The sequence below is a fragment of the Yamadazyma tenuis genome, chromosome 2, assembly GCF_029203305.1.
Source record: "Yamadazyma tenuis chromosome 2, complete sequence".
Lineage (NCBI taxonomy): Eukaryota > Fungi > Ascomycota > Pichiomycetes > Serinales > Debaryomycetaceae > Yamadazyma > Yamadazyma tenuis.
In genome coordinates this window covers 1,536,316-1,559,340 of record NC_089462.1, presented here as the reverse complement: position 1 = coordinate 1,559,340, position 23,025 = coordinate 1,536,316, and the positions used below count along the sequence as shown (strand labels likewise).

Here is a 23,025-nt window from a genome sequence, read left to right as displayed (position 1 = left end):
TATACCAGTTTGTCACTCATGGGTTTCTAAACCTTCACCAGGTCAAAAGCCTCAACCAAATCGTCGTCATTGGCCAACCCCTTCTCAAATATCTCCCGTCCACTCATTTTCCCACCATGTTGGGCCTTGTAAAAGTTGGCCAACCGCTCGTCTACCCCCAATTCCTTCCTAAACTGCTCCCTCCATTTATTGAACGATTCAGTGGTCACCTTGGTTCCAATAAACTTCTTCGACAGTTCAGCTTCCTGTTTGTTCAACTCATCTTCACGGTGCTTCTCCAACACTCCCAACTTACGCCGAAAGAGGTCTTCACCTTCGTCCTTCATCAACGTTATAATGGCAAATACCGATGGCATTCCTAATTGCAACTCGGCTTCCTCATTCAACTTGGCCAAGATGCTCTTCAAATCATCTCTATCAAAGCTCACCTGCTCCGGCAAGTTGATGTTTCGGGCCAACTGGCGGGCATCTTCGTCGCTGTCGTCGTCGCTGTCATCATTGGCCTCGTACTCCTCCTCTTTAGCCAATGTCATCTGTGGAGGCTCATTGGGGTATTCGGGAGGATACTTAACTGATAACACCAAAGTGTGAATTTTAGAAGAAGTGGTGTCCAACTTGATGCTCACAGTGAACAGAGATTCGGAGTGCTTCTCCAACTCATCGGGGTAGATCAGGTCAAGCACTTCAAGCTCCTGCTGTTGTTCTTCGAGTGGATCCATCGTGGTGGTGATGAATTTTCTGCTAGTCGCTGCGAGCGCGAAACCAAAACCAAATTCCACAAGGATCGACTATAACATGGCACCAGGAACCAATCTATACCCGGATTCCACGCAGGTCAAGGACTTTGCGTACGCCGAGCTGCACCCACTTCACAGCGCCTGGCAGGAGCCTCGCTCAGTGTTTGATGAGGAAGAGGATGACGATATGCTTGACTATGACTACGGGTTCTACCCAAGAGCCAACACTAATGACAATGAAGATGATGATAATGACTATAAAAACAACGATGATAACATGGAGATTAACCAGCGGGCGGTGGTGCTCTTTGACTTTGCCCCTGAAAATGAAAATGAAGTTGCTTTGACGGAAGGACAGATTATCCTTATTAGCTATCGCCATGGGCAAGGGTGGTTGGTGGCAGAAGATCCTGACACGGGGGAGAACGGGCTTGTGCCGGAGGAGTACGTGCAGATACTTGAAGACTCCACTAAGGAGATTCCTCGACCGTTTCTACCCGAGATTTTACAGGAGCCTATAGGTGAGATGGCGGAGAGTGAGAGTGAGTGGCTTGACACGGATGACGAGGACCCGGAGAAGGGGGTGGATGAGTTGGTGGGACATGTTCAGAGTGTGCTGATTGGGAGGTAGGGAGACACTGACAGATATTTGAAGATGATGTGAAGGTCAATTGAAGAACATTCTGAAGGTAATTTGAATGATTTACTAAAGCTCATGTGCTGATGCTCGAGAACTAAATAGATGCTGTTCAGATCAGATGTATCACTCCTGTCCGTTCCACCAGATCAATCGAGTGTCAAATACTGACAAACCACTAAATACTGACAAACAACTCACATACTGACAACCACTAAATACTAACCACAACTGACAACAGTCTACCACGACTCTCCTATGTACATATGTAGTTACTAATACACCAATAGACATGAGCTATACATCTCAGTGACTCTCCGTTTTTGTGACGCAGACACCCCACCATGCCTTCGGGTGAGTTCTCAGATCTCACCTTCTCACTTTCTCATCACCATCGCGACCGCCATTCTCCATGCCTACACCAATTCCCTCCACCCCCAAACCCTCCACCAACGAACGACGCCAGTTCCACGGCAACCGCAACTACATCAACTACTACAACACCACCGTGCGAGAGTTTTTCCACGGAACCCCCCAGCATTTCACTGAATCCAAAGTATCCATCACCGGATCCAAATACAAGCGCCACCAAGGATACTCCAAGTATCCTGGTGTCCAGTGGCTGAGCACCGAGAAAAACACATTCTTCTACCTTCTTTCCAGGCACTCAATCCACCGTGCCGATGTGATTGCCTCCCTGCTCCCATCCAAATCCCTTTTTGAGATATATGCTTACTACGACTTTCTCAAACACACCCTCACGCATGTTAAACGGCTGCAAAAATACTTTCGCAAGCCCAAATCACTCCGTAAGTACCTCGTTAGCTACGCGGAGATGCCACGAGCGCTTGAGCTGAGCCCGGCATTCGTGCAGTTTGAGGAAGTCCAGCTGAACCATATTTGTGCCAAAGACTACATGCGACAGTATGACGAAATCCGCCGATTTCAGCGGTTCAACGGCACCAACGAGCTCCTCGAGGTGCTGGCGGCCGAGGAGTTGGCGCAGTTCCAACGCTATGTTGCGGGCTTCCCGCCCCACCGGGTGTGGAACCTTCCCTATAAAAGTGTCCAGCTCGCGGAGGCCCTCGCGAAAAGCTATCTACGAAGGGTGATGGTGAAACTCCTTAACAAAACCAATGGTGGGAACAAATCGGTGCTAGTACAGAGGCGTCACGTGCGGGATGCCACCAGCTACACCTCCAACTTCTGGGACCATTATTACTACACGAATGGGCAGTTTAGTACCATAGGAATCAAGCAGGAGGAAGTGTTCCGTCCGTCGACCCAGTTCACCCCGCCAGAGCCCAGCTACGTGGTGCTAGGGTTCGGTGATGATGGTAATGGCGGTATGACCATTGACACGGTGCCGCGATTCGAGGTGGTGCACCACGATGAGGAATTGGAGGAGGCGCTTTTCCAGGCAGAGACGGAAATCTTGGACGAGAGAGATGTGCGGGACAGCCAGGACGAAGAGCATGTGTTGTTGACGTACATGGCGACTGCGAACGCGGAGGATGTGGCGCTGGCGATGTTTACAGACGAGGAGGTGAAACAGTTGATAGAGGAGGAAGAGGAGGAAGAGGAGGAAGAGGAGGAAGAGGAGGAAGAGGAGGAAGAGGAGGAAGAGGAGGAGGAAACAGAGGCACCAACGGCAGAACAGGCAGAAGAACAGGCAGAAGAACAGGCAGAGGTACGAACAGCAGAACAAACGGCAGAACAAACGGCACATGAAGAATCGGAGGACACCAACAGGCAGGCTAGTGCAGAAGATAGTAGCTATGAAGACGCACAGGTCCCCAATGACAACCAACGTCCAGCCAACGACCCACCGCCAACCTCTCGCCAGCTCCTACGCTTCATGTACACTTTCCCCCAATACTAGCCCTCCATTCAACTACTGACTTCGCCTCCATGTACACTTTCCCCCAGTACTAGCCCTCAACTACTGGCTTCGCCTCATGTACACTTCCCCCAACATTAGCCCTCCGTTCAACTACTGACTCGGCTTCCTACACCTATTTTAAAGGAAAACTACTGACATATTCAAGTTCTTGCGACCAACCGAAACCGGTTGGGCTTTACTAACTGGTATTTATTACTAGCTCATTATAACGTTACCATCTTGTCAACGCCCACATGTACCACCGTCATATACCACCTGCATTATAAGCGTAACCACTAAAAAATAATCCTGTCGACTGTGCCCTTCATACGGTAAAAACTCGTCTTCAAATTGGTTGAACAACTCATACAAAATATACTGATACAAACAGTAGATCTTCAACAGGTTTTCAAGAAGTCGGTACGCCGTCATTGTCCATGTATCGTAGTACACTTTGAAAGATAGGTTGATGCACATAAACGAGTTTGTCAATAACACCGGCAATATGTTGTTGTTGAAATTCACCATCAAATGGGTAACCCCCATGTGGCCCCGAAAATAGTCCAAAATGTTGATCACATTCATCACCGCTGGACACACAATCTGGAGGTAATAGAGCACCGACACCCAGCTCCATGTTAACACTATCCCTAGCGTTAGCACGTTGTGAGCAAGAAACCCAAACTGCACCACGAGAAGAACCAGTTCCCATGCTACATTCAATTGGGTGTTGAGGGCAAACCGCGTGAGAAACACAAGGTTTAACACACTCGAGTAAATGTCCCACGCATAGTCATTGGCATCGAGTTTTTGAGCATCCTCTGGATGATTGTGAAGTTGTATGAGCTGGCTCACGTGGATGTACGACCCCACCGCCGTGAGTGCCACTGCTGCCACTGCGGGCCCGTGCACCACTCCGATAAAAGTTTTTATGCCGTGAAGGATTTGAACTTGCATCCCTCTATAGCTATGGGAGGAGGATCTGGTAGACCTAGTATGCTTTTCCTCAACCATTTAGTTGTTTGTTTGTTTGTTTGTTTGTTCCGAATGATTGGGTTTAAATATACAAGCGGGTAAGCAAACGCAGCGCCAGGATAGCTAATTAAGGTTATAAATAACTCAATCTACTCGGTGGTAGGGTATGCGCTATTTATAGTCGGCGATAAATGCCAGCCCACGTTTGACGTAAAGTAGACGTGGCGGGAGTGCGAGTACCACGAACCCGGTACGACCCTTATCTCTATCGCAAAGGTATCGTTATTATCGCTAGTATCCTACCGACTAGCAATACCCTCAGCTGTTTGAACATAAGCTTTACCAAAATTGAGTTTCTATCATTCAACATTTACCAACTTCGCCACCGCACCGCTGCCAACCTGATAACCATTCCTGGAGGCTTTGGCGCGATGAGAAGTTTTTTTGACCCCTAGCAGAATGCTTTCGCGACACAGCTTTCGCGACAGAGTTGGCGCGACAATGTCCACAATTTTGACGATGTCGCGCGTCCCGCCCTTCGTCTGCCCATCTCTTCTCATTGGCGTGCGATCTAAATGCGTTATCGCTTTTCGCGCAGTTGCAAATTCAACTACAATATCATGAACCGGGTGAACTCATTGTACACCCGCCAGGCACTCGTGCGGAGCATGAGCGCCGTCGCTACATATCCATCACCACTCCACGCACACCCGCCGCCCAGCTCAGGCCCCCATGGCGTCGAGGGCCGCACCCCCAATGCCCATGCCGCACTGGCCGCTACCCTGTTGTCTGTCACAGACCCGTTTATTCTCTACCAAAACTACGTGTCACAAGGCCTCCTCGAACGCGATGAGTTCCAGCTCCGCGCTATGAAGGAGTTCCAGAAGCTCTACCACCGTGTTATTGACTACCGGCCACCCGAAGATCTCCAGATCAAAATCAGCCTTCTTCTTAGAAAGATCGAATTGAAGCACGCCCAGCAGATCATGGACGACCAGGCCAAACAGGGTCGCCGATTGCACCATGTACGGTTCGGTACCCTCAGCCGACTCTTTCGCCGGGATCCCAACGCTGAGAAAATGCTGCTCATCAAAATCATCACCGACGAGGAGGAGTTGAGTAACTTCCTGTCTCCCCAAGGACTACTCATAAACGGAGAGGTTGGGTGTGGCAAGTCGATGTTGATGGACATTTTTGCCTCGTCTTTACCCCACCAGTCCAAGATGCGGTGGCATTTCAATAACTTCATTTTATGGGTGTACAACGAGATCCACAGCATTCAGAATGAAAAAATCCTCACTGCCAACTTGCACGGGTATCACTCCCGGCTCCTGATGGAGAACGAGTTCATCTTGTTTGAAATTGCCCAGAAAATGATCAACAAGAACACAATTCTCATGCTTGACGAGTTCATGCTCCCCGACATCGCGTCTGCCAACATCATCAAAATCTTATTCACCTACTACTTCAAGCTCGGCGGTGTGTTGGTGGCCACCTCCAACAAGCTCCCCGAGGAGTTGTACTCGAACGAGTTCCACAAGTCCAAGTTCAAGACCTTTGTCAACATTCTCAACTACCGGTGCACCTCGGTGGATATGAGGTCCAGTAAAGACTACAGAGTACAGCTTTCGGCCCAGAACCTCCTGGACTGCAATGCCACCGTCGTGTGGAACAACCCCAACCACACGGCCGAGTGGAACCGGTTGATCAAACTGAAAGTGTTGCAAATCCCCCACCAGTCACCATTAATGGCACCCGAAATCGCCATTGCAGATTCCCGTCTAGGAGGCATTCCTGGATCATTCAAAGTCTACAGCCGTGTCACTCACCTTCCAGTGACATTCTCATCCCGCATCTGCTACCTCGACTTTGACTACATTTGCCGAGGTCTCTACGGCTCATCCGATTATATCACCCTCGCATCAAACTACAGCACCATAGTCCTCACCAACGTGCCAATTCTCACCACCAAAATGAAGAACGAGGCCCGGAGATTCATCACCCTTCTTGATGCTCTCTATGAGTCCAAATGCCAGTTTTACATCAAGTCTGAGGTTCCCATCGACTATACCTTTTTCCCCGATGCGCAGGACTCAGAGGCACCTGAGGAAATCAAACAAATGGTCCGGGACCGCAACGACAATAACTTAGAGGTCCAGGATGAGGAAATGTTCTCCAAAACGTCCATTGCCACCTCCAGTCCCTATCGGCCCAATGTCTCCACCTACGACCAGAATCATACAATCGAGTACCGCGAGTCGCAAGTCAGTAATTATAAGGACATCACCGCTTTCACGGGAGAAGACGAAAAGTTTGCCTACAAAAGAGCGGTGCTGAGAATCAAGGAGATGGTAGGCTCAACTGCGTGGAGACAGGCTGATCGGTGGGTACCTATTGATGATACCATGAGACCCTGGGAGGTCACCTCCAATCCCACCACCACCAGAGATATCCATCTCCAGCCACAGCAGCTATCACCCGAGGCCGAAGAGCAGGTGGATGAACAAATCCGTGAACTTTTGCACAATAAGGGCAAATTAATTCTGTCTTTACCGAGAGATATTGCAGGAGATATGAGAATGCCGTTCCGGATGTTCAACCGCAAATTGGCACCTATTTTTTCTAACATCCAACATTTCTGGTCCATGGGCCAATGGAACCGCCTGCGGAAGGTTAAGGACGAAATTGCCCGCTCGTGGCTCAATTCCACTAATATGAGAGATTAGTAGTGCTGTATAATTTCCTAATTTGCTCAGTTGCTTTTCCCGAAACGGCATAGGTGTATGGAACCAAATTCAATGAGGGGCCTACCAGCCTCGTGGTGCGACAACCAGGCCCTCATGGGAGGCACTCGTGACGCAATAAACTGCTAACAGGAAAGAGGCCGCGTGTGCGCACCAATTCCGCGAAAATTCTTCGGCAGTCTTCTAAAGTGGTGGGCAAAAATCTTTCACCTCCAACTTACTTCTTTTCTTAACAGTAATTCAAATATGTCCAAGGTTTTCTTCGATATCTCCGCCAACGGTGCCAAATTGGGTAGAGTCACCTTCAAGTTGTACAACGATGTTGTGCCAAAGACCACCGAAAACTTCAGAGCCTTGTGCACTGGTGAAAAGGGTTTCGGATACGCCAACTCTGCTTTCCACAGAGTCATTCCTCAATTCATGTTGCAAGGAGGTGATTTCACCAGAGGTAACGGTACCGGAGGTAAGTCCATCTACGGAGAAAAGTTTGCCGATGAAAACTTTGCCAAGAAGCACGAAAAGCCTGGTTTGTTATCCATGGCCAACGCTGGTCCTAACACCAACGGATCTCAATTCTTCATCACCACTGTTGCCTGCCCATGGTTGGACGGAAAGCACGTTGTTTTCGGAGAAGTTGTCGACGGATACGACGTTGTAAAGCAGGTTGAATCCTACGGTTCCAGCACTGGTGCCACCAGAGCCAAGATTGTTATCGAGGCTTCCGGTGAGCTCTAAGTAGTGGGCCTGGTACTGCCGTGGGTCTTATATAGAGCAAGTTTTGGTTTATATTGAGTATACAAGCAGTGGTTTGAGTATAGTTTTATTGACTTTAACCAGTGGTATATGAGAAATTTCACAACTTGGCAGTGATAATTCCCTTAATCCCACTGTTCTCCATTCCCTGGTCATCCTTCTTCAAGTACGCCACCACGCCCTTGGAGATCACCATCGCAAACCGTTCACTCCGGTAACCCATCCCAAACTTGGACTTGTCAGACCCCAATTTGTGAGATGCCGTGAACTGTCCATTGGGATCAGATGCAAAGTACACATTTCTTTCAACGTTGTATTTGTTGACAAGAAGTTTCCCCCACGCGTTCAAAGTGAATGCGTCGTTCACCGAGTACACCACGACGTTCTTAATTCCTAGGGCATCGAGTTTATCAAAGTTGGTTAAAATCTCAGGGAGGTGCTGTTCAGTGCAGAGAGGCGAAAACGCCGCCGGCACCGAAACTACGAGGAGATTTCCGTCGGCAATGAGCTTATCAAACGAGAGCTTCAATGGCCGTGAGCACGCGAGGGCGTCCTCGCCCTTTGACACGGGGATATAGAGGAATTCGATTCCTGAGGGAAATTTATCACCTTGTTGCATATGAGAAGTGGTTAGCCGGAAAAACCCGAAGTATACTTTTTGAGGGTTAGGCTACTATACCAATGAAAGATCCGGGTCAGTTACCTAATAACTGGTCTGGGTTTATCAATAAATGCACTGTCTCCACAATTGAAAGCTTGTAGTCAGTAGCGAACTGTGATATTTTTCCCGCGCTGCGAAGTTAAATAAATCCCCATAATCAAATCAACCCCATAAACTGTAAATGGACACCTACGACGACAATCCGTGGCACGATGAGGAGTTCAACATCAAGCCTATCCGTCTTGCTAAGAGACGCACGTCTCTACCACCACCCGCACCAAGCCTCGAGTCCTCGTCCCCTGACGAATTCAAAATGCGTCCCATCAGATTGACCAGCAGAACCACCAACAACGACAAAAAATCCTTTGAAGACGATCACAGGCCTCGTAACAGCAAGGATCTCAGTCCTATAATAAGTCCCAACACCCCACGCCGTCGGTCCATCCAGATAAAGAACTTACCTGTCATTTCCAGCTCTCCTCCCAAGTTGAGGATCGATAAGAACTCCAACGACTTTATATTTGCCATCTGTTTGGTCGACTTCCACCACATCCGGGGGCCTGAGATTGAATGGTGGAAGTCCAACTATGTGCCCGAGTTGGATGCCAGCCTTTTCAAGAACTTACCGTTTCAATCTCTCCCAGACGGGTCTCATTTATTTGAGGAAACCTTTTCCAACTTCAACTTGGTATACGACTTTTCCACCAACAAGTCGTACGACAATTTGAACGACTTGATAAACTTTAACGACGACCCTCGAAACCTCCAGACGCTATTTGGTTGTGCTTGTGTGCGTCAGATCAATATCAATGAGTTAAGCCCGGAGGAACTTGAGAGAAACAAGGATATCAAGCGGTCAATTGTCCAGAAAGCATTGGTGATCATCAACCGGAACAAACCCATCTTCACCAAAATCAAGGATAAATTGTCGATTATAACCAGATCCTACTTCTTGCAGGAGAACCTTCTGAATTACGAAGTGCTCGACAACTTGTTTAACAATTTAAACCACGAAATCAACTTTGACGACAACGAGGAATTCTTCATTAATTTAAACCTCAAGCAGTCACTTCTCCAACTCCGGTCCAACTTCTTGACTATCTTCAAGGCATTGTTGTTGGAGAAGAAGGTGCTCATTTACTCGAATAACAAACTCGAACTTCTAACGAAGTTCCAAAATAACTTGATCAGTTTGATCCCCAACCTCATCAACAACCTCGTTTACTCGGGGTGTCAGTTAAGTGACTACCAAGAAAACTTCACCGGGAAGCTTATGCAACCAGTGTCATTGAATACAGAGAACCGGGATTCTATGTTGAACTTCTTTGGTCTTCCTTTGAAACTCTTCAATACTAAAGGGTCATTCTGGAATCCTTACTTGCCACTTCAGCAAATCAACCAATTGAACTTCCCAGAGACCAAGTCATTTATGATTGGCTGCTCCAATCTCTTGTTCGTGAACCAGCTGCGCGATCTAGGCATCGATTTGCTTATAAATTTGGATACTTATGAACTAACATTCCCCAATGGTATGGATAGCGACTTGGTCTTGTCATCCTTCGACAAAAGTTTCATTAATAATGTTATCAACAACTGCTCCAACGATAAAGTGGTAGTAGAGAACGAGAATTTCGTGGGCAGTGATGACTACATCAGGTATCAATTTGAAGACTACATTCTTTCGTTTGTATCTACAGTTAGATTCAATCAATACTTGGATAAGTTCAACCAGTATCCTCCTGGTTTTACTAACAGCCCCAACGCAGATGCCAATGAAGACAACAATCCCTACAATGGAGACTTATCAGCATTTAACTTGGCATTTGTCGATGAGTGGAAAAAGTCCCACAACTTCGAGATCTGGGACCTCACCTGCGATGAGTTTGTGTTCAACTTCGTGACCCCTCGACATGTGTCAGTTGACTCGACAAACACACTGGCACTCACCAACTTTTTTTCCAACTTGAACTTCAAGTTCATAAAAAATGATGAACCTGACTCTGAAGTCAAGCCCAATAAATTTATAGAAAAGCTTCGGGTTGCTCCTGAGCAGGGTCACAAGCCCAAAAAATCGTCTCTGGATGAGAAATGGAATTTTTTCAAAAGGAGCTCCCACTAATTGTACACTAGACACCCCACTAAATCTTCACCTATTCCAAATCGAGCACAATTTTTCGCATCAACAAATATCTCATCTCTGCAAATGAAGCATCCATTCCAAAATATAGAAGCCACCAGCACCCATTTGTTTGCGACTGTCAAGAACAGCCTCCAAGTGTTCTCTCTAAATGATGGAATACTCGTGGGAGAATGGCTCGATACCGTCGACAGTCAACAAAACTTGGTCAAACAGCATCAAGCCAAGTTTGAGCAGCTTCAGAAACAAGAAGACATCAAACTGAGCTCAGAGGAGCCAGAAACTAAGAGAGCAGAGTCTAACCTGAAGACCAAGATCCCTAAGTTCCCAACTCCAGGACCAGGTGCTCCTCCAATATATAACTATATCAGATGCTTGGAACTAACCAGTGATGAGAAGTATTTGATTGGCACAACCGACAGTGACAAGTCCATCATCATATTCGAGTTGGACTTTAATAGTGCCAACTGTTTGAAGTTGGTCAAGAGACAAGTGTTTCCTAAGAGGCCTTGCTCTATCTCTGTGGCTGATAACAACACCACAGCTGTTGTGGGAGATAAGTTTGGTGATGTTTACAAGATCCCAATAGACTGCGAACCACCTATTGATGAAAAATTGTTAAAACCCATCTTAGGACATGTCTCCATGTTGACCGATGTGTTAGTAGGCGAGAATGAAGGTCGCCAGTACATTTTAACCAGCGACAGAGATGAACATATAAAGGTTTCTCATTACCCACAAACATTTGTGGTAAAGCATTGGCTTTTTGGTCACGATGAGTTCATATCATCTATGATATTCCCTTCCTTTGATAAAACATTATTGGTCACCGGAGGAGGCGATGACTCCATATACTTGTGGGATTGGATCCATAATAAGGCCCTTGCATCATTCAATCTCAGGAGCCTTGTGGAAGCGTATTTGAACGAATCTCACTATCCTCCAGAACGGTTCAGAACAGAAACATCTGTCAAAGAAATTTGTGTTGTGAAAATCGTCAGCTCTGGGAGAAAGATCTTTGTATTGTTGGAGAACGTCACCTGCGTGTTGTATTTCACGATAAATGAAGATTTGACGTTTTCTATAGATAAAGTGTTGGATGTGCCTCATCCTTTGGTAGATTTGACCATTTCGGAAAATCAACTAATTGGAGCTTCTGACTCCGAGAACATCCTCACCTTCATCAACATCGACCCATTCGAGGTTGTCCACAATGAGATTTCCTCCAAAATAGCTGTATTGAACCCATGTGATGTCAGCTCCAGAGACGACTTCTACCCTCTTTACGCCATGAACAACTTGAGGAAAAGAAGTGAACACTAGACATAACTTTGTTACTGTATAAATAAATATAAAATTACAACTTAATTTATTCATCCTTGACAAACCCTCCTTGCTTGCACAAGGAGTAGAACAAGGAATCCTTTTTCTTGAGCAAGTTCTCAGGGCTGTCAAACTCAGCAACCTCCCCCTTTTCTAACACAATGATTTTATCAGAGTCTAAAATGGTGTTGATTCTATGAGCAATGGTCAAGATGGTTCTGTCTTTGAACTCAGCTCTGATGGTCTGCTGCAAGACCTTGTCGGTTTCCACATCAACAGCTGCTGTGGCTTCGTCCAACACCAAAATGTGTGAAGGAATCAACAATGCTCTGGCCAAACACATCAATTGTCTTTGACCCACGGACAAGTTCGAACCACCCTCAGTCAACTTCACTTCTAAGGGGTCAATGATTTCTTCTTCATCTTTCACCTCCTCCTCGCTATCACGTTGTTCACGGTACTCCTCGAACATTTTGAGAACATGGTCTTTCAAGTGAGATAATTCCAAGGCTCTCCATACAGCGTCATCACTGAACTTGGCAAATGGATCCAAGTTACTTCTGATAGAACCTTCGAACACTTGCGAGTCTTGAGGAATAATAGACAACCTTTGTCTCAAATCTTTCAACCCAATAACTGAGGTGTTGATTTCGTCAATGGTAATATTACCTTCAGCAGCTTCGATGATTCTGAACAAAGCCAACGTTAAAGATGACTTTCCAGCACCCGTTCTTCCCACGATACCAACTTTTTCATGAGATTTGATAGACAAGTTAATATTCTTCAACACCAAGTCCAAGTCTGGTCTGTATCGGGTAGAATAGTTATTGAACTCTATTTGACCACTTTGAGGCCAGTTTGCCCCAGGTTTCTTTTCCTCGATCACCTCTGGTGCTTCAGAGTCCAACCTGGAGTACTCCAAAATTCTTTCAACAGATACGATATTGGTTTCCACCTCAACAGTCATTCTAACAATCCAGTTTAAGGTTTGGGTGATTTGCAAAGAGTATGACACCGATAAACCAACCAAACCAGCACTGATGGAACCTGATTTCAAGGCAAAAATAGCAAAACCTGCTGCACCAAGAATGATAATGGAACCAAAAAATTCTAATCTGACAGCCAACCATCTGTTGGAGTTGACTGAAGGATGGTAAGCCCTCATGTTCTTGTCAATTCTCAACTCATTGATGTATCTAAATCTATCAATTTCATTATAAGCTCTGATGGTGTTGACGCCAGTCAAAGACTCCTGGAAGTTAGCATAGATAGGTGATCTCGAAATAGAGTCCAATCTTCTCAACTCTCTAGAAGATCTTAAATAGTACTGTTGATACATCACGTAGAACACGACTAAAGGTCCAACCAAGAAAATAAACTGCCATGTAGAGAAGCAGATAACCATGATGGAGAAAACAGCTTTGAACGAGTTGGAGAAAAACATTCCGAAAACTCTACACAAAACTTCATCCACCTTGTACACATCACTAGAAAATCTGTTCAAAACCCTTCCAATAGGGGTGGTTTCAAAGAAGGACATTGGGGCCCTCAACACAGCGATGGCCATTAGGTTGTGTAACTTACTAGAACCCTTGATAGTACAGTAAATCCACACAATACAGTTTTGAGCCAAAATCGACAATGAGTTGATGAATCCCAATAAAAGATAAATCCCCAAGTAGAAGGGTACATCAGGGTTATAACCAGCACCAGTATTGACCTCAGACCAGTACTTTAACCAAAGAGATGAAGCAACATTCAACCACATATTGAAGACAATCACACCAATCCAAATACAAACAACTTTAGGGTTGCAAGCTTTGGCATATTGGAGATAAACATCCCACTTCACCTTACCTTGCTCAAAGTGTTCCTTTCGTTTGGCGAGTTCTTCGTCATCTTCTTCCTTTGCATCTAATTCGTCTTCCAAACTTTCGTCCAAGGTAACCAAAGAGGCTCCACTTAACGACTGGACGTCAAGTTCGTCTTCAGATTCAAGTTGAATATCAGTAACCTCATCATCCACAAGCAACTCTTGAGATTTAGACTTTTGCTTTTCAGCCTCTTCATTTAACTCCTCTTCGCTTGGTTGCTCTTTGGCTTTACCAAAATCCTTAATCAAGTGAAACAACTTGGAGTCTGGTGCACTTTGAATTTCATCGTAGGAGCCATTTTCAACGATCTTACCGTCAGCAACCATGTGCATGTTGTCGGCAATGCTCAACACACCAATATTATTGGTAGCTAAGATCTTACACTTAGACTTCAACAACCCCTTGGGTCCTAAAACATGGTCAATCAAGTGCTTTCCGACATGTTCGTCAACTGCTGACAAAGCATCGTCAATCAAATAGACGTCCGATCTAGCATAAACAGCTCTGGCCAAAGAAACTCTGGCCTTTTGACCTCCAGACAATGAAATACCCTTTTCACCGACTAAGGTTTCATCACCCTTGGACAAAATCTTCAAGTCAACAGTCAAGGCACAAGCCTTGAGAACATGCTGGTAAAATTCAGGGTCATACCGGTGACCAAACAAAATATTTTCCTTGATACTTCCATTCATAATCCATGGGACTTGTGCCACATAAGCAATGCTCCCATGAACCTTAACCTCACCTTGCAACTTGTACAAATCACCCAAGATAGCTTGAATGATAGAAGACTTTCCACTTCCAACCTTACCAACTATACAGTCTAAGTGACCCTTTTTAGCAGATAAGTTAATGTTGGATAATGCCACTTTATTGTTTTTATCGTCCTTTGGTTTGCTCCACAAGAAGTTCCCCTTTTCAATAGAAACCGCCACTTGACCAATCTCTTCGACCTTAGGTAATCTGATGATAGCATCAGGTTGAAGTTCAGATCCGTGTAAGAACTTGTGCAATCTTCCCAAAGCCACCTGAGATTCAGTGACGTTTGAAATCACTTGAGGAACAACGGCCAAAGGAAAGCCTAGCAAATTGAACAATGCCAACGCTGGGAACACAATATCAGTAGACAAAGGCTTATCTTTTTCAATTACGATGTACAAGGCAAAGGTACAACAACTGACCAACACTGGAGCAAAGTTCCAAATCATCACCGTAATTGACATAAACACTCCGATTCTTTGCAAGTTCTTCAATTCCTTCTCGTTTCTGATATAGTTCAACTTCTCCAAGTAAGCTTCTTCCCACCCGTATAACTTCAAGGATTTGATATTGTTCAAGATCTCCGAAGTCAATCTGGATCTAGCATCCTTATGTTTCATCTGGGTCTTCTGCAAGGCCTTTTGGTAAGTGGCGAGTTTGGAGTTGAAAGGAATCATCACCACCATGATGGCCACACCGGCCCACATGGCATTACCAACCAATCCGTGCAATGAGAAGAGACATAAAAAGATCTGGAAGGGTCCAGACCATCCGATTTGAAGGTAGGAGACTGTTTCTTGTAATCTTTGCACATCCACAGACATTAAGTTCACTATATCACCGGTATTGGATTCCTGTTTAGTCTCGCTCGATAATACCATCGACTTGTTATAGATGACCGATACCAACGACGACTTGATTTTCATACCCACATCAAACACCACCTGAAAGTACTGGTGCAAGAATGAGGTCTGGATCACTGACACCAAAAACATTCCTCCGGCAATCATAAACCCTTTTGTCAAAGGCAATGGTTGGTCGGTTTTCTGTGCTTGGGAGTAATCGTTTACAAACTGGATCAAGAGTCTCAACAACTGAGGTTGCACAAATGCCAAACAATCCTGGGTAAACTTGAACACACTTCCCATTGCAAAGTGCGCACCAAACGACTTGACCAATGCAATGAGAATGGATGGGTTGGGAGTGTTCTGGCAGTACCAGTTCTTATAGAAGATGTCGGAGTTGGTGGTGGCTTTGAGTTCTTTGGGTAAAGGGGGCAAGTCCTTCTCGGTCAAAAACTTATAATAACCTCTTTGAATCAATTCGCCCATCCACACAAATGTGATTTTGGAGAAGATGTTGGCTCTATCATATGGACTGATCCTCTTTGCATCCTTAAGTGGCACAAGAGACTTGATAGGCACCAAAAGTTCAATGACCAAGATCAAAAATGCATTGACCACCATCAAAATTGTGAACACTCCTGAGTTGGTGTGGATCTTCAGTCTCACGTACAAGTTAAGTATCTTGAACAAGTTCAACACCACCGTGAAAAACCAGTAGAACAACACCACAGCGTTAGGAATGGTCACCTTGAAGTTCTCAAGGTAGTGGATAGCGAGTACAACTATGGTGGATGCCAAATTCACATTCAACACCGTTCCTATCAAGTCATTTTTCGGATAGTTCAGTCTAATATTCAACTGAAAAATTATCTGTATGAGCACAAGACCGAGTTTCACATAGAAAAAGGGCGATACCCGATTGGCTGAAGTGATTTTCTTACGGTACAATACCGATACTTGGTGAAGGCCTGCCAAGAGGGAGCCTACACCTAGTATTCCCATCAATAATCCTTGTACCACACATGGCGATAAATCGTAGTACTGCGGGTCAAGAAGGTACCAGCCACCACGGTCAGCACACTGGTAGAACGAGTACAGTGCCAACTCTGGTGCCGGCGCGGATGCTTCTAGCGCCATGGTGGACTGATGCTCCTGTTGGCTCGAGTAGAGCAATGGGAGCGTATGGTAATCAAAATATTGCAAATACTCCATGGCAATAAGCGGCCGAACAAATTCGTCTATTCGTGTCTTTGGCAAGTAAGTGAATGTGATTCTGGTTCTAGCTGTGAGTTTGTGGGCTTAATGGGACACAAAAGCACGAATCAAAGATGTTAAAAACACAAAATACAGGCCGGTAGCAAGAAACTACTGTTGTTCAAGATGGATAGTAATCAGAGATTTTTGATGGCACATATTTAATGGCACCCGCGTTGGGGCGTACGCGCACCGGATTCCTATTAGTAATACGCATATCGGAAAAGAAAAGGTGAGGAACAAAATTCCGAATGGGTTAAGACATGATATCTGTATTGATTAAAAGTCTGCTAATGTTACTTGAATAATCGCTTCAACCGGCTCTTCTTTTCCTTCGTAGGCTCCAGTGTCGTGGAATTGGTGCTGAATGATGAAACCCGTTTTTGGTAGTGACTGGGGACAGTGTTGCTCGATGGCTGCGAATTCAAGTTGAAGCTATTAAAGTCAACGTTCATTTGATTCACCGATGAGCTGGAAGCGCTGTTTGCCGACCCCAAGTTACTCGACACCCGGCTGGAGTTCTGGGTCAGAATATTACCGGGAGCAGGTCGTGACTGAAGGTGGTGACGTTCACTACTTTCAAATAGGTACAATGGAGGCTCTTTTGTGGTGGTCAATTCGTTGTACAAGTTTAAGTTGAGGTCCGACATCTGCTTGACCTTGTCAATAGACTGGAGTCCAATTAAGAAGTCCCGAGGCTTAAGGATGCTTTCAGACCCTATGTAAAAGTCTTTGTTTAGCGTGTTGGACAACTCGTACATCGATCTGATTTCCGAGTACGTTATACCTCCCGCAACATAGCAAAAAATTCGTTGTTTGGACTTGGTGCTCAGCTGGCCGACCTTATTGGAGCTCTGGGCCCATGATGCTTTTATACGGGCATTTCTAAGGGAAGTGCTGGTAGCTTGCTGGCTGTTCATAATGGCAATTTCCGCCGGAATATCGTCTTGTAAAGGCTTATCTCTGAAGTAGGGGAACCAGTCCTCATCCAATTGGTACCTGATCAAAAACTGCATTATTGACTTGATACCAGGCCCGAACCGCGAAGTGTTGTACGTACCATCGTTATTGATGGTATGGAACATCTTCTTTTTGACCTTGGGATCAGACAACTTTTCTTTAACCACGGGGAACCCCAACTTGTGTAGGTTATAGAAGCACCGAGATACCAAAGAAATAATCTGAGTATCACGCACCCCGAGGAACTTGGCAATTTTAACGAAATCGGCCTCAATAAGGCCTCCTCTGTACAACCCATAAATCAACACCAACCTCATTTTATCATTTATGTGCAAATCGTCTCTGGCCAACAACACAATCAAATCGTCATGTAAATGCTTTACCTTTTCTCCTTCGAAACTTATCCCTTCAGCACAACAGGTTTGTTCAAAGTCGGCTGCAAACTCGGCTAACTTACGTTCACCGTTCAAATCAAGACACGCATCTATCAAAGACCGGTGCAAAGAGATTTGTTTTCTTTCATCGTCAAACCCTCTCAAGTTGGCTACAATGTGCATCAAATCACTGGAGTTCTTGGCCCTGCTCCGGTCAACCATCAACGGGTTGTTCTGGATTAACTCATTGATCTTGTTGACGATCAATTCACTGCTCTCGATGATATGCAAATGTCTCAAATTCACCCAATCCTCGTCAGTCTCGTTAGCAACTTTGCTGGATATTTCAGTGAACTCTCCTTTCTCGTTCTCCGACTGGTACTTGTACACCCCGTCTCTTTCGAGACTGGGAACAATGTCCATGGCCATGGCCTGGTACGTGAATTCATGCAACAAAGGAGCAAATAAGTCGATGGTTCTGTCAACCACCAACAAAATGGACCTTGGTTTCCCCTGGTTCTCCTCGGGTGGGAAGTCATGGTGGCTCCGAGCGTAATCGTCTATCTGTCGCTGGAACTCGTCTGCAATCAACTCACTCAACCGAGTGGCCTTATAAAAGTACTGGTTTTGTGGTGAGTAGAACCGAATAAGCGGGTACTCGCCCGTCACCACCATCAAGTTTACAAGGCTCTTGGCCACATTGCGCACCTGAGTCAACACCAACTCACTGCAATTCTCGTTGAAATAAATAGGCATAGAATTGGGGGTCTTGTCATCGGTCAAAAACACACGGGCCTCCATGGGAAACATCAGGGCCTCGGTGAAGTGAATGTTCTCACCAAAGTCAAAGTAGTTCTGAATCTTGGGATTCTTTAAGAATTTGGCAGAGTGGTAAAACTGGTACACTCTCGAATCCAGTTCCAATATCGGCAAGAACAACCCCCACCCCTTCTTATACCTGTGGTTAATGGCGTCAGCAATAACACAATTCAATGTGTAGAGCGACGGGTCGATGAAGTAGATGGCTTCGAGGAAAGTCTGCTGCTTTCTACGTTCATCTATCTTTTCAATCGATGTGACTACTCTCAACAACTGGTCCTTTTTCAATACCTGGTACAAAAGTGCCTCGGTCTTGTCATCGATCACAAGTGTATACAAGTTGCCAGGTAGCTGGATACTCTTGATCTGGTCCAACAAGTACCGTTTTTGTAGTTCAAACAACGATGACGGGTCTTTTACTTTGGACATTACTTAGTGCTGTAGAAGGAAACTTTAAAAAGCTGAAACACTTCCCAAGCGCGCGCGCGAAACAGGAAATTATCTGCTGGAGAAGTTGTTTTCACCAGATCGCCTCTTTTATCGAACTTATGAACATAACAAATGAAGGCCACTCTGGCAATGCCAGTGTACTACGTGCGCCTAGTGACGATGATAACGAGTCGGTGGGTTTTTTGGCCTCCAATTCCGGGCACAGACGCCTTCCGAAGCATCTCCACAACAAGAACACCTCACAAACAATCGTATACATACTAGGTTGGTATATTTTTTCCTTATCGATTTCCATATACAATAAGTGGATGTTTGGACCTGGATTGAACTTCCGCTTCCCCATAATTATCACGTCCTTCCATCAGTTTTGTTTGTTCCTTTTGAGTTGTTTGGTGCTATATGTCAATCCTCTGTTACGACCAAAGTTGCAATCGTCTGAAACCCTATCCCACTCGCCATTTTCGAGACTTTTCCTGATTCCGGCACTTTTGTACTTGAAGCAAATTGTACCGTGCTCTTTGGCATCGGCTGGGGATATTGGGATCTCGAATCTTTCTATTATGTTTGTGTCGCTCAGCTTGTACACGATGTTAAAGACACTGTCGTTGATGTTTGTGCTTTTATTTGGGCTTCTTTTCCGCCTTGAAAAGTTCCACTGGCGGCTCTTGGCCATTGTCTCGGTTATGACATGTTCTGTGGTATTAATGGTTAAACGGCCAAACAACGTAGGCCAAAATGATGAGGAAAATAGCCCTACAGGTATTATACTAGTGCTTTTGGCGTCAATAATGTCGGGATTACGGTGGTCGTTCACTCAGCTCTTACTCCGCAACAACCCACACACGCCCAATTCCATCGTGACTATCTTTTACTTGTCGCCGTCGATGTGCTTGGTGTTACTCGTCATTGGACTTGTGGTCGAAGGCTGGAGCAACTTTTTGGCATCCGAGATCTGGGAACTTAAAGGAGTTCTAACCACCATTGGCCTATTGGTGGTACCTGGAATTCTTGCCTTCATGATGACTCTATGTGAGTTCAAGCTCTTACAGGTGTCACAGGTCATCACCTTATCGGTGGCAGGGATTTTCAAGGAACTAATGACGATTTGCTTGAGCTCGATAATTTTTGGCGACCGTTTGAGCGTGGTGAACGTGGTGGGGCTTGTGATCACGTTCTTAGACATTCTCTGGTACAATTGGTTCCGGTACAGTCAGAACAAGTATGCTCCACTCAAAGAAATCGAGATGCGAAAGCTATAGATGAAAAATATAGACTATTTATTTGCATATAGTACAAAGATAAGGATGCCATGTCTACACCGCTAGAAGCACAGCCGGGAACACTACCAATACTATCAACTGCCAGAGCGAATGGTGGTTAGAACCAGACCCGTTCTTGCTATGACTATCCTCCAGCGCCGCCGTCGCCGACGACGAGTCCAGCGTCAGCTCCTGGGCGTTCTGTGTCACCACAACCTCGCCCGATGAAATCAAGACTCCCGATAATCGCGCGGGAATCGTTAACGATTCGGCCTGGCTGCCTCCAGCCTCGTAGCTCAAAGTCATGGAGTTTTCGCGCGATGCGGTGGTTGCAAAAGGAATGGTGCCGGGAGAAATCTCACTAATCAGCTCCACGGACTCTTTTGAAAAATTGAACCCATTGTCTGGCTCGTACGGGCTCAATGTGTTGTCGTCGTCCGGGAAGTAGTCTGAGTACTTCACCTGAACCCCTTTGTTGGCACGGGCCAAGCCGATGGTGCCTCCCTCATGGTCCACCGCCATAAACACCGACTTCATTGCCGAAAGTCCCAACGTCGCGTACGATCCCGTCATCGGGAGTACGCTGAGGAAACAAGCATCGGCCCCATTGGAGAACGTCAACTGTTTTTCGTAGATGACGGCATTGATCAAAATGTCGTCAATCGGCACTTGAATCAAAAGCTCGTGCATCTGGAAGTTGAGAGTGGCATGGGTCTCACGAATGGTATCACACTGAACGATCCATCGAGCCACCTCGTCGTTGTAGAAGGCATTAGTTTGGATCGCCAAGTTGACAATCACCAGGAGGGGGATCGAGTTGTAGATTGTTCTCAGGTCAAACACCGCTGCCAATACCGTCAGTTTTGACTGCAAGCTCTGCGACTCACCCCCCAGGCTCTCGATTAAGATATCCGTGAGCTCAAAGCTCGGAAGCACCATCAGCTGCACCCGACGGTTACCGTACGCCGCTAGGGCCAGGTCGTCGTCGAACCGTGTGCCCTCGATGTCCAACACGTTGAACTGGTACAAATCTCCCGTGTAGTATTTGGAGTTGACGGCTCCTGGGAAAACCATCGCGAAAGAAACATTCGAGTTGGCGAAGTTATTGAAATACAACGAGTAGCTCAGGTGTGAGATGACACCGCTGTCGACCAACCCGGCCATGATACCGGTATCGGTGTTGTTATTGTGTGCGAGGCCAAAGCCGCCTACATAGACGTTTGACGTGTCGGCATCGATGAACTGGAAGTCTTTAAGTTCTACCAACTGCTGGTTGGAGCTGGCCACACTGAAATTACCGGTAAGAACCTCACCCGTAGCGTTGATCAGGTCTATGTATGCCACCGCCACTTCCTCCGCTGGCTGGTACCCGCCGTAGTCGGGCTCTGCCACCGTGGCGTTGGTGCTCGTGGTGAACAACCCAGCATCTCCGCAGTATAAAGCAGTATACTCAGCAGCGGTGGTGAGACTAGCGGGGATCAGGGTCGAGGCCGAGGAGTCCTCGAACGCCGTTGAGTACGACGACCACCAGCTGTCAATTTCACCGCAATCCATCATCTCATTACCATTGAGCACCCAAGCATCGTTCTGTAGCACATCAAGTCGAAGATCCAATGACTGGTGGTTTATTGTCACCGGGATGTTGTAATAACTGGAGGTTTCGGTGAACAAAAACCGCAAAAGCGACGAGTCGTTGTCTTCCTCGGAAACCACCAGTCCTTCGGACACGGCACTCGAGGTTGTTGTTCTTGTCAGCAGGGTGGTGGTGGAGTCGGTGTTAAGCGAAAACCCGGACCCGAGGTTGGAGTTGGTGATGATGATTGTGATCGACAGAGACGACTTTTTGTCATCGTCGTCGTCGACGCGGGCCGCCACTACGGCGAGCCATACCGCCAAACCAAAGGCATGTAGAGCACTTACCATAACATTCCTAGCAAATTTTGCAGAGATGTTTCCGCGAACTTTGAAGGCCGAGGATTGTCGTGGCGCACGATCTGACACCCACTACAAACCACTCGGCAAATCTGGTTCTATTTTTATATACGGAAAGGCACGGCGGTGGGTATTATGCTAGTACCACAATACGCCAGCCGTTACCTGGTGCCTCTCGGGAGACCAAGCAGGCGGATTCTCCCCCACCGCATGAGGCGTTTTGAAGGGTGATGAGCTTCGCTCGTATCTGTGCTCCCACGACTCAAGAATCAAAATACATCCAATTACTATTCCAATTTTAGAAACAACCAAACAATGGAACAATGATAAATTATACAAAACAATCAGTAGCACCTCCACTATGATACGTGAGCAATGACACGGTTCCGTCCTTTGTACCTCCTGCTACCGCCATCTCTCTCGCCACCTCTACCACCACTCCGGAATTTCGGGTACTATAACTATAACTTTTACTTGTCTCACCCTCCCCTGCAACTGGCTCATTGCACTACGTAAGGGCCTCATTTCACTTACATTTACGGCACCAAATTCAATTTGTTTCTTTTAGTAAAAATTGCTTCTCGAGTCGTTGCCCCCTTTCTACCTTATCCACTCACTACATCTACTAACGCCCCCATCCGTTACCCCTT

General features: G+C 46.1%; 12 protein-coding genes across 12 annotated transcripts; 7 read left to right on the top strand and 5 right to left on the bottom strand. All coding sequences in view use genetic code 12, as the record gives it.

Moving 5' to 3' along the window:
- Positions 1 to 26: 26 nt before the first annotated feature.
- GIR2 lies at positions 27 to 719 on the bottom strand (the record flags this gene model as incomplete). Its single annotated transcript, XM_006689350.2, has 1 exon — positions 27 to 719. One exon carries the CDS (start codon positions 717 to 719, stop codon positions 27 to 29), a length of 693 nt encoding a protein of 230 aa, XP_006689413.1.
- Positions 720 to 795: 76 nt separating this feature from the next.
- NBP2 (HOG (high osmolarity glycerol) pathway protein) lies at positions 796 to 1,368 on the top strand (the record flags this gene model as incomplete). Its single annotated transcript, XM_006689351.2, has 1 exon — positions 796 to 1,368. The coding sequence occupies one exon, from the start codon at positions 796 to 798 to the stop codon at positions 1,366 to 1,368; it is 573 nt and encodes a 190-aa protein (XP_006689414.1).
- Positions 1,369 to 1,786: 418 nt separating this feature from the next.
- On the top strand, positions 1,787 to 3,256 carry PSN45_002053 (uncharacterized protein; the record flags this gene model as incomplete). The annotated part of the gene is made up of 1 exon (XM_066157786.1): positions 1,787 to 3,256. One exon carries the CDS (start codon positions 1,787 to 1,789, stop codon positions 3,254 to 3,256), a length of 1,470 nt encoding a protein of 489 aa, XP_066013883.1.
- Positions 3,257 to 3,499: 243 nt separating this feature from the next.
- Positions 3,500 to 4,213, bottom strand: PSN45_002052 (uncharacterized protein; the record flags this gene model as incomplete). The annotated part of the gene is made up of 1 exon (XM_006690198.2): positions 3,500 to 4,213. One exon carries the CDS (start codon positions 4,211 to 4,213, stop codon positions 3,500 to 3,502), a length of 714 nt encoding a protein of 237 aa, XP_006690261.2.
- Positions 4,214 to 5,100: 887 nt separating this feature from the next.
- PSN45_002051 (peroxisome-assembly ATPase) lies at positions 5,101 to 6,957 on the top strand (the record flags this gene model as incomplete). The annotated part of the gene is made up of 1 exon (XM_006689352.2): positions 5,101 to 6,957. One exon carries the CDS (start codon positions 5,101 to 5,103, stop codon positions 6,955 to 6,957), a length of 1,857 nt encoding a protein of 618 aa, XP_006689415.2.
- A 264-nt stretch (positions 6,958 to 7,221) lies between these two features.
- Positions 7,222 to 7,710, top strand: CPR1 (Peptidyl-prolyl cis-trans isomerase; the record flags this gene model as incomplete). Its single annotated transcript, XM_006690200.1, has 1 exon — positions 7,222 to 7,710. The coding sequence occupies one exon, from the start codon at positions 7,222 to 7,224 to the stop codon at positions 7,708 to 7,710; it is 489 nt and encodes a 162-aa protein (XP_006690263.1).
- Positions 7,711 to 7,828: 118 nt separating this feature from the next.
- On the bottom strand, positions 7,829 to 8,347 carry AHP1 (peroxiredoxin type-2; the record flags this gene model as incomplete). Its single annotated transcript, XM_006689353.1, has 1 exon — positions 7,829 to 8,347. The coding sequence occupies one exon, from the start codon at positions 8,345 to 8,347 to the stop codon at positions 7,829 to 7,831; it is 519 nt and encodes a 172-aa protein (XP_006689416.1).
- A 223-nt stretch (positions 8,348 to 8,570) lies between these two features.
- On the top strand, positions 8,571 to 10,508 carry PSN45_002048 (uncharacterized protein; the record flags this gene model as incomplete). Its single annotated transcript, XM_006689354.1, has 1 exon — positions 8,571 to 10,508. One exon carries the CDS (start codon positions 8,571 to 8,573, stop codon positions 10,506 to 10,508), a length of 1,938 nt encoding a protein of 645 aa, XP_006689417.1.
- An 84-nt stretch (positions 10,509 to 10,592) lies between these two features.
- On the top strand, positions 10,593 to 11,849 carry TRM82 (tRNA (guanine-N(7)-)-methyltransferase non-catalytic subunit trm82; the record flags this gene model as incomplete). The annotated part of the gene is made up of 1 exon (XM_006689355.2): positions 10,593 to 11,849. The coding sequence occupies one exon, from the start codon at positions 10,593 to 10,595 to the stop codon at positions 11,847 to 11,849; it is 1,257 nt and encodes a 418-aa protein (XP_006689418.1).
- A 46-nt stretch (positions 11,850 to 11,895) lies between these two features.
- Positions 11,896 to 19,163, bottom strand: YCF1 (ATP-binding cassette glutathione S-conjugate transporter ycf1; the record flags this gene model as incomplete). Its single annotated transcript, XM_006689357.2, has 2 exons — positions 11,896 to 16,606; positions 16,882 to 19,163. 2 exons carry the CDS (start codon positions 19,161 to 19,163, stop codon positions 11,896 to 11,898), a joined length of 6,993 nt encoding a protein of 2,330 aa, XP_006689420.2.
- Positions 19,164 to 19,744: 581 nt separating this feature from the next.
- Positions 19,745 to 20,443, top strand: PSN45_002045 (uncharacterized protein; the record flags this gene model as incomplete). The annotated part of the gene is made up of 1 exon (XM_066157785.1): positions 19,745 to 20,443. One exon carries the CDS (start codon positions 19,745 to 19,747, stop codon positions 20,441 to 20,443), a length of 699 nt encoding a protein of 232 aa, XP_066013882.1.
- Positions 20,444 to 20,497: 54 nt separating this feature from the next.
- Positions 20,498 to 22,366, bottom strand: YPS7 (peptidase A1-like protein; the record flags this gene model as incomplete). Its single annotated transcript, XM_006689359.1, has 1 exon — positions 20,498 to 22,366. One exon carries the CDS (start codon positions 22,364 to 22,366, stop codon positions 20,498 to 20,500), a length of 1,869 nt encoding a protein of 622 aa, XP_006689422.1.
- Between the last annotated feature and the right edge of the window lie 659 nt (positions 22,367 to 23,025).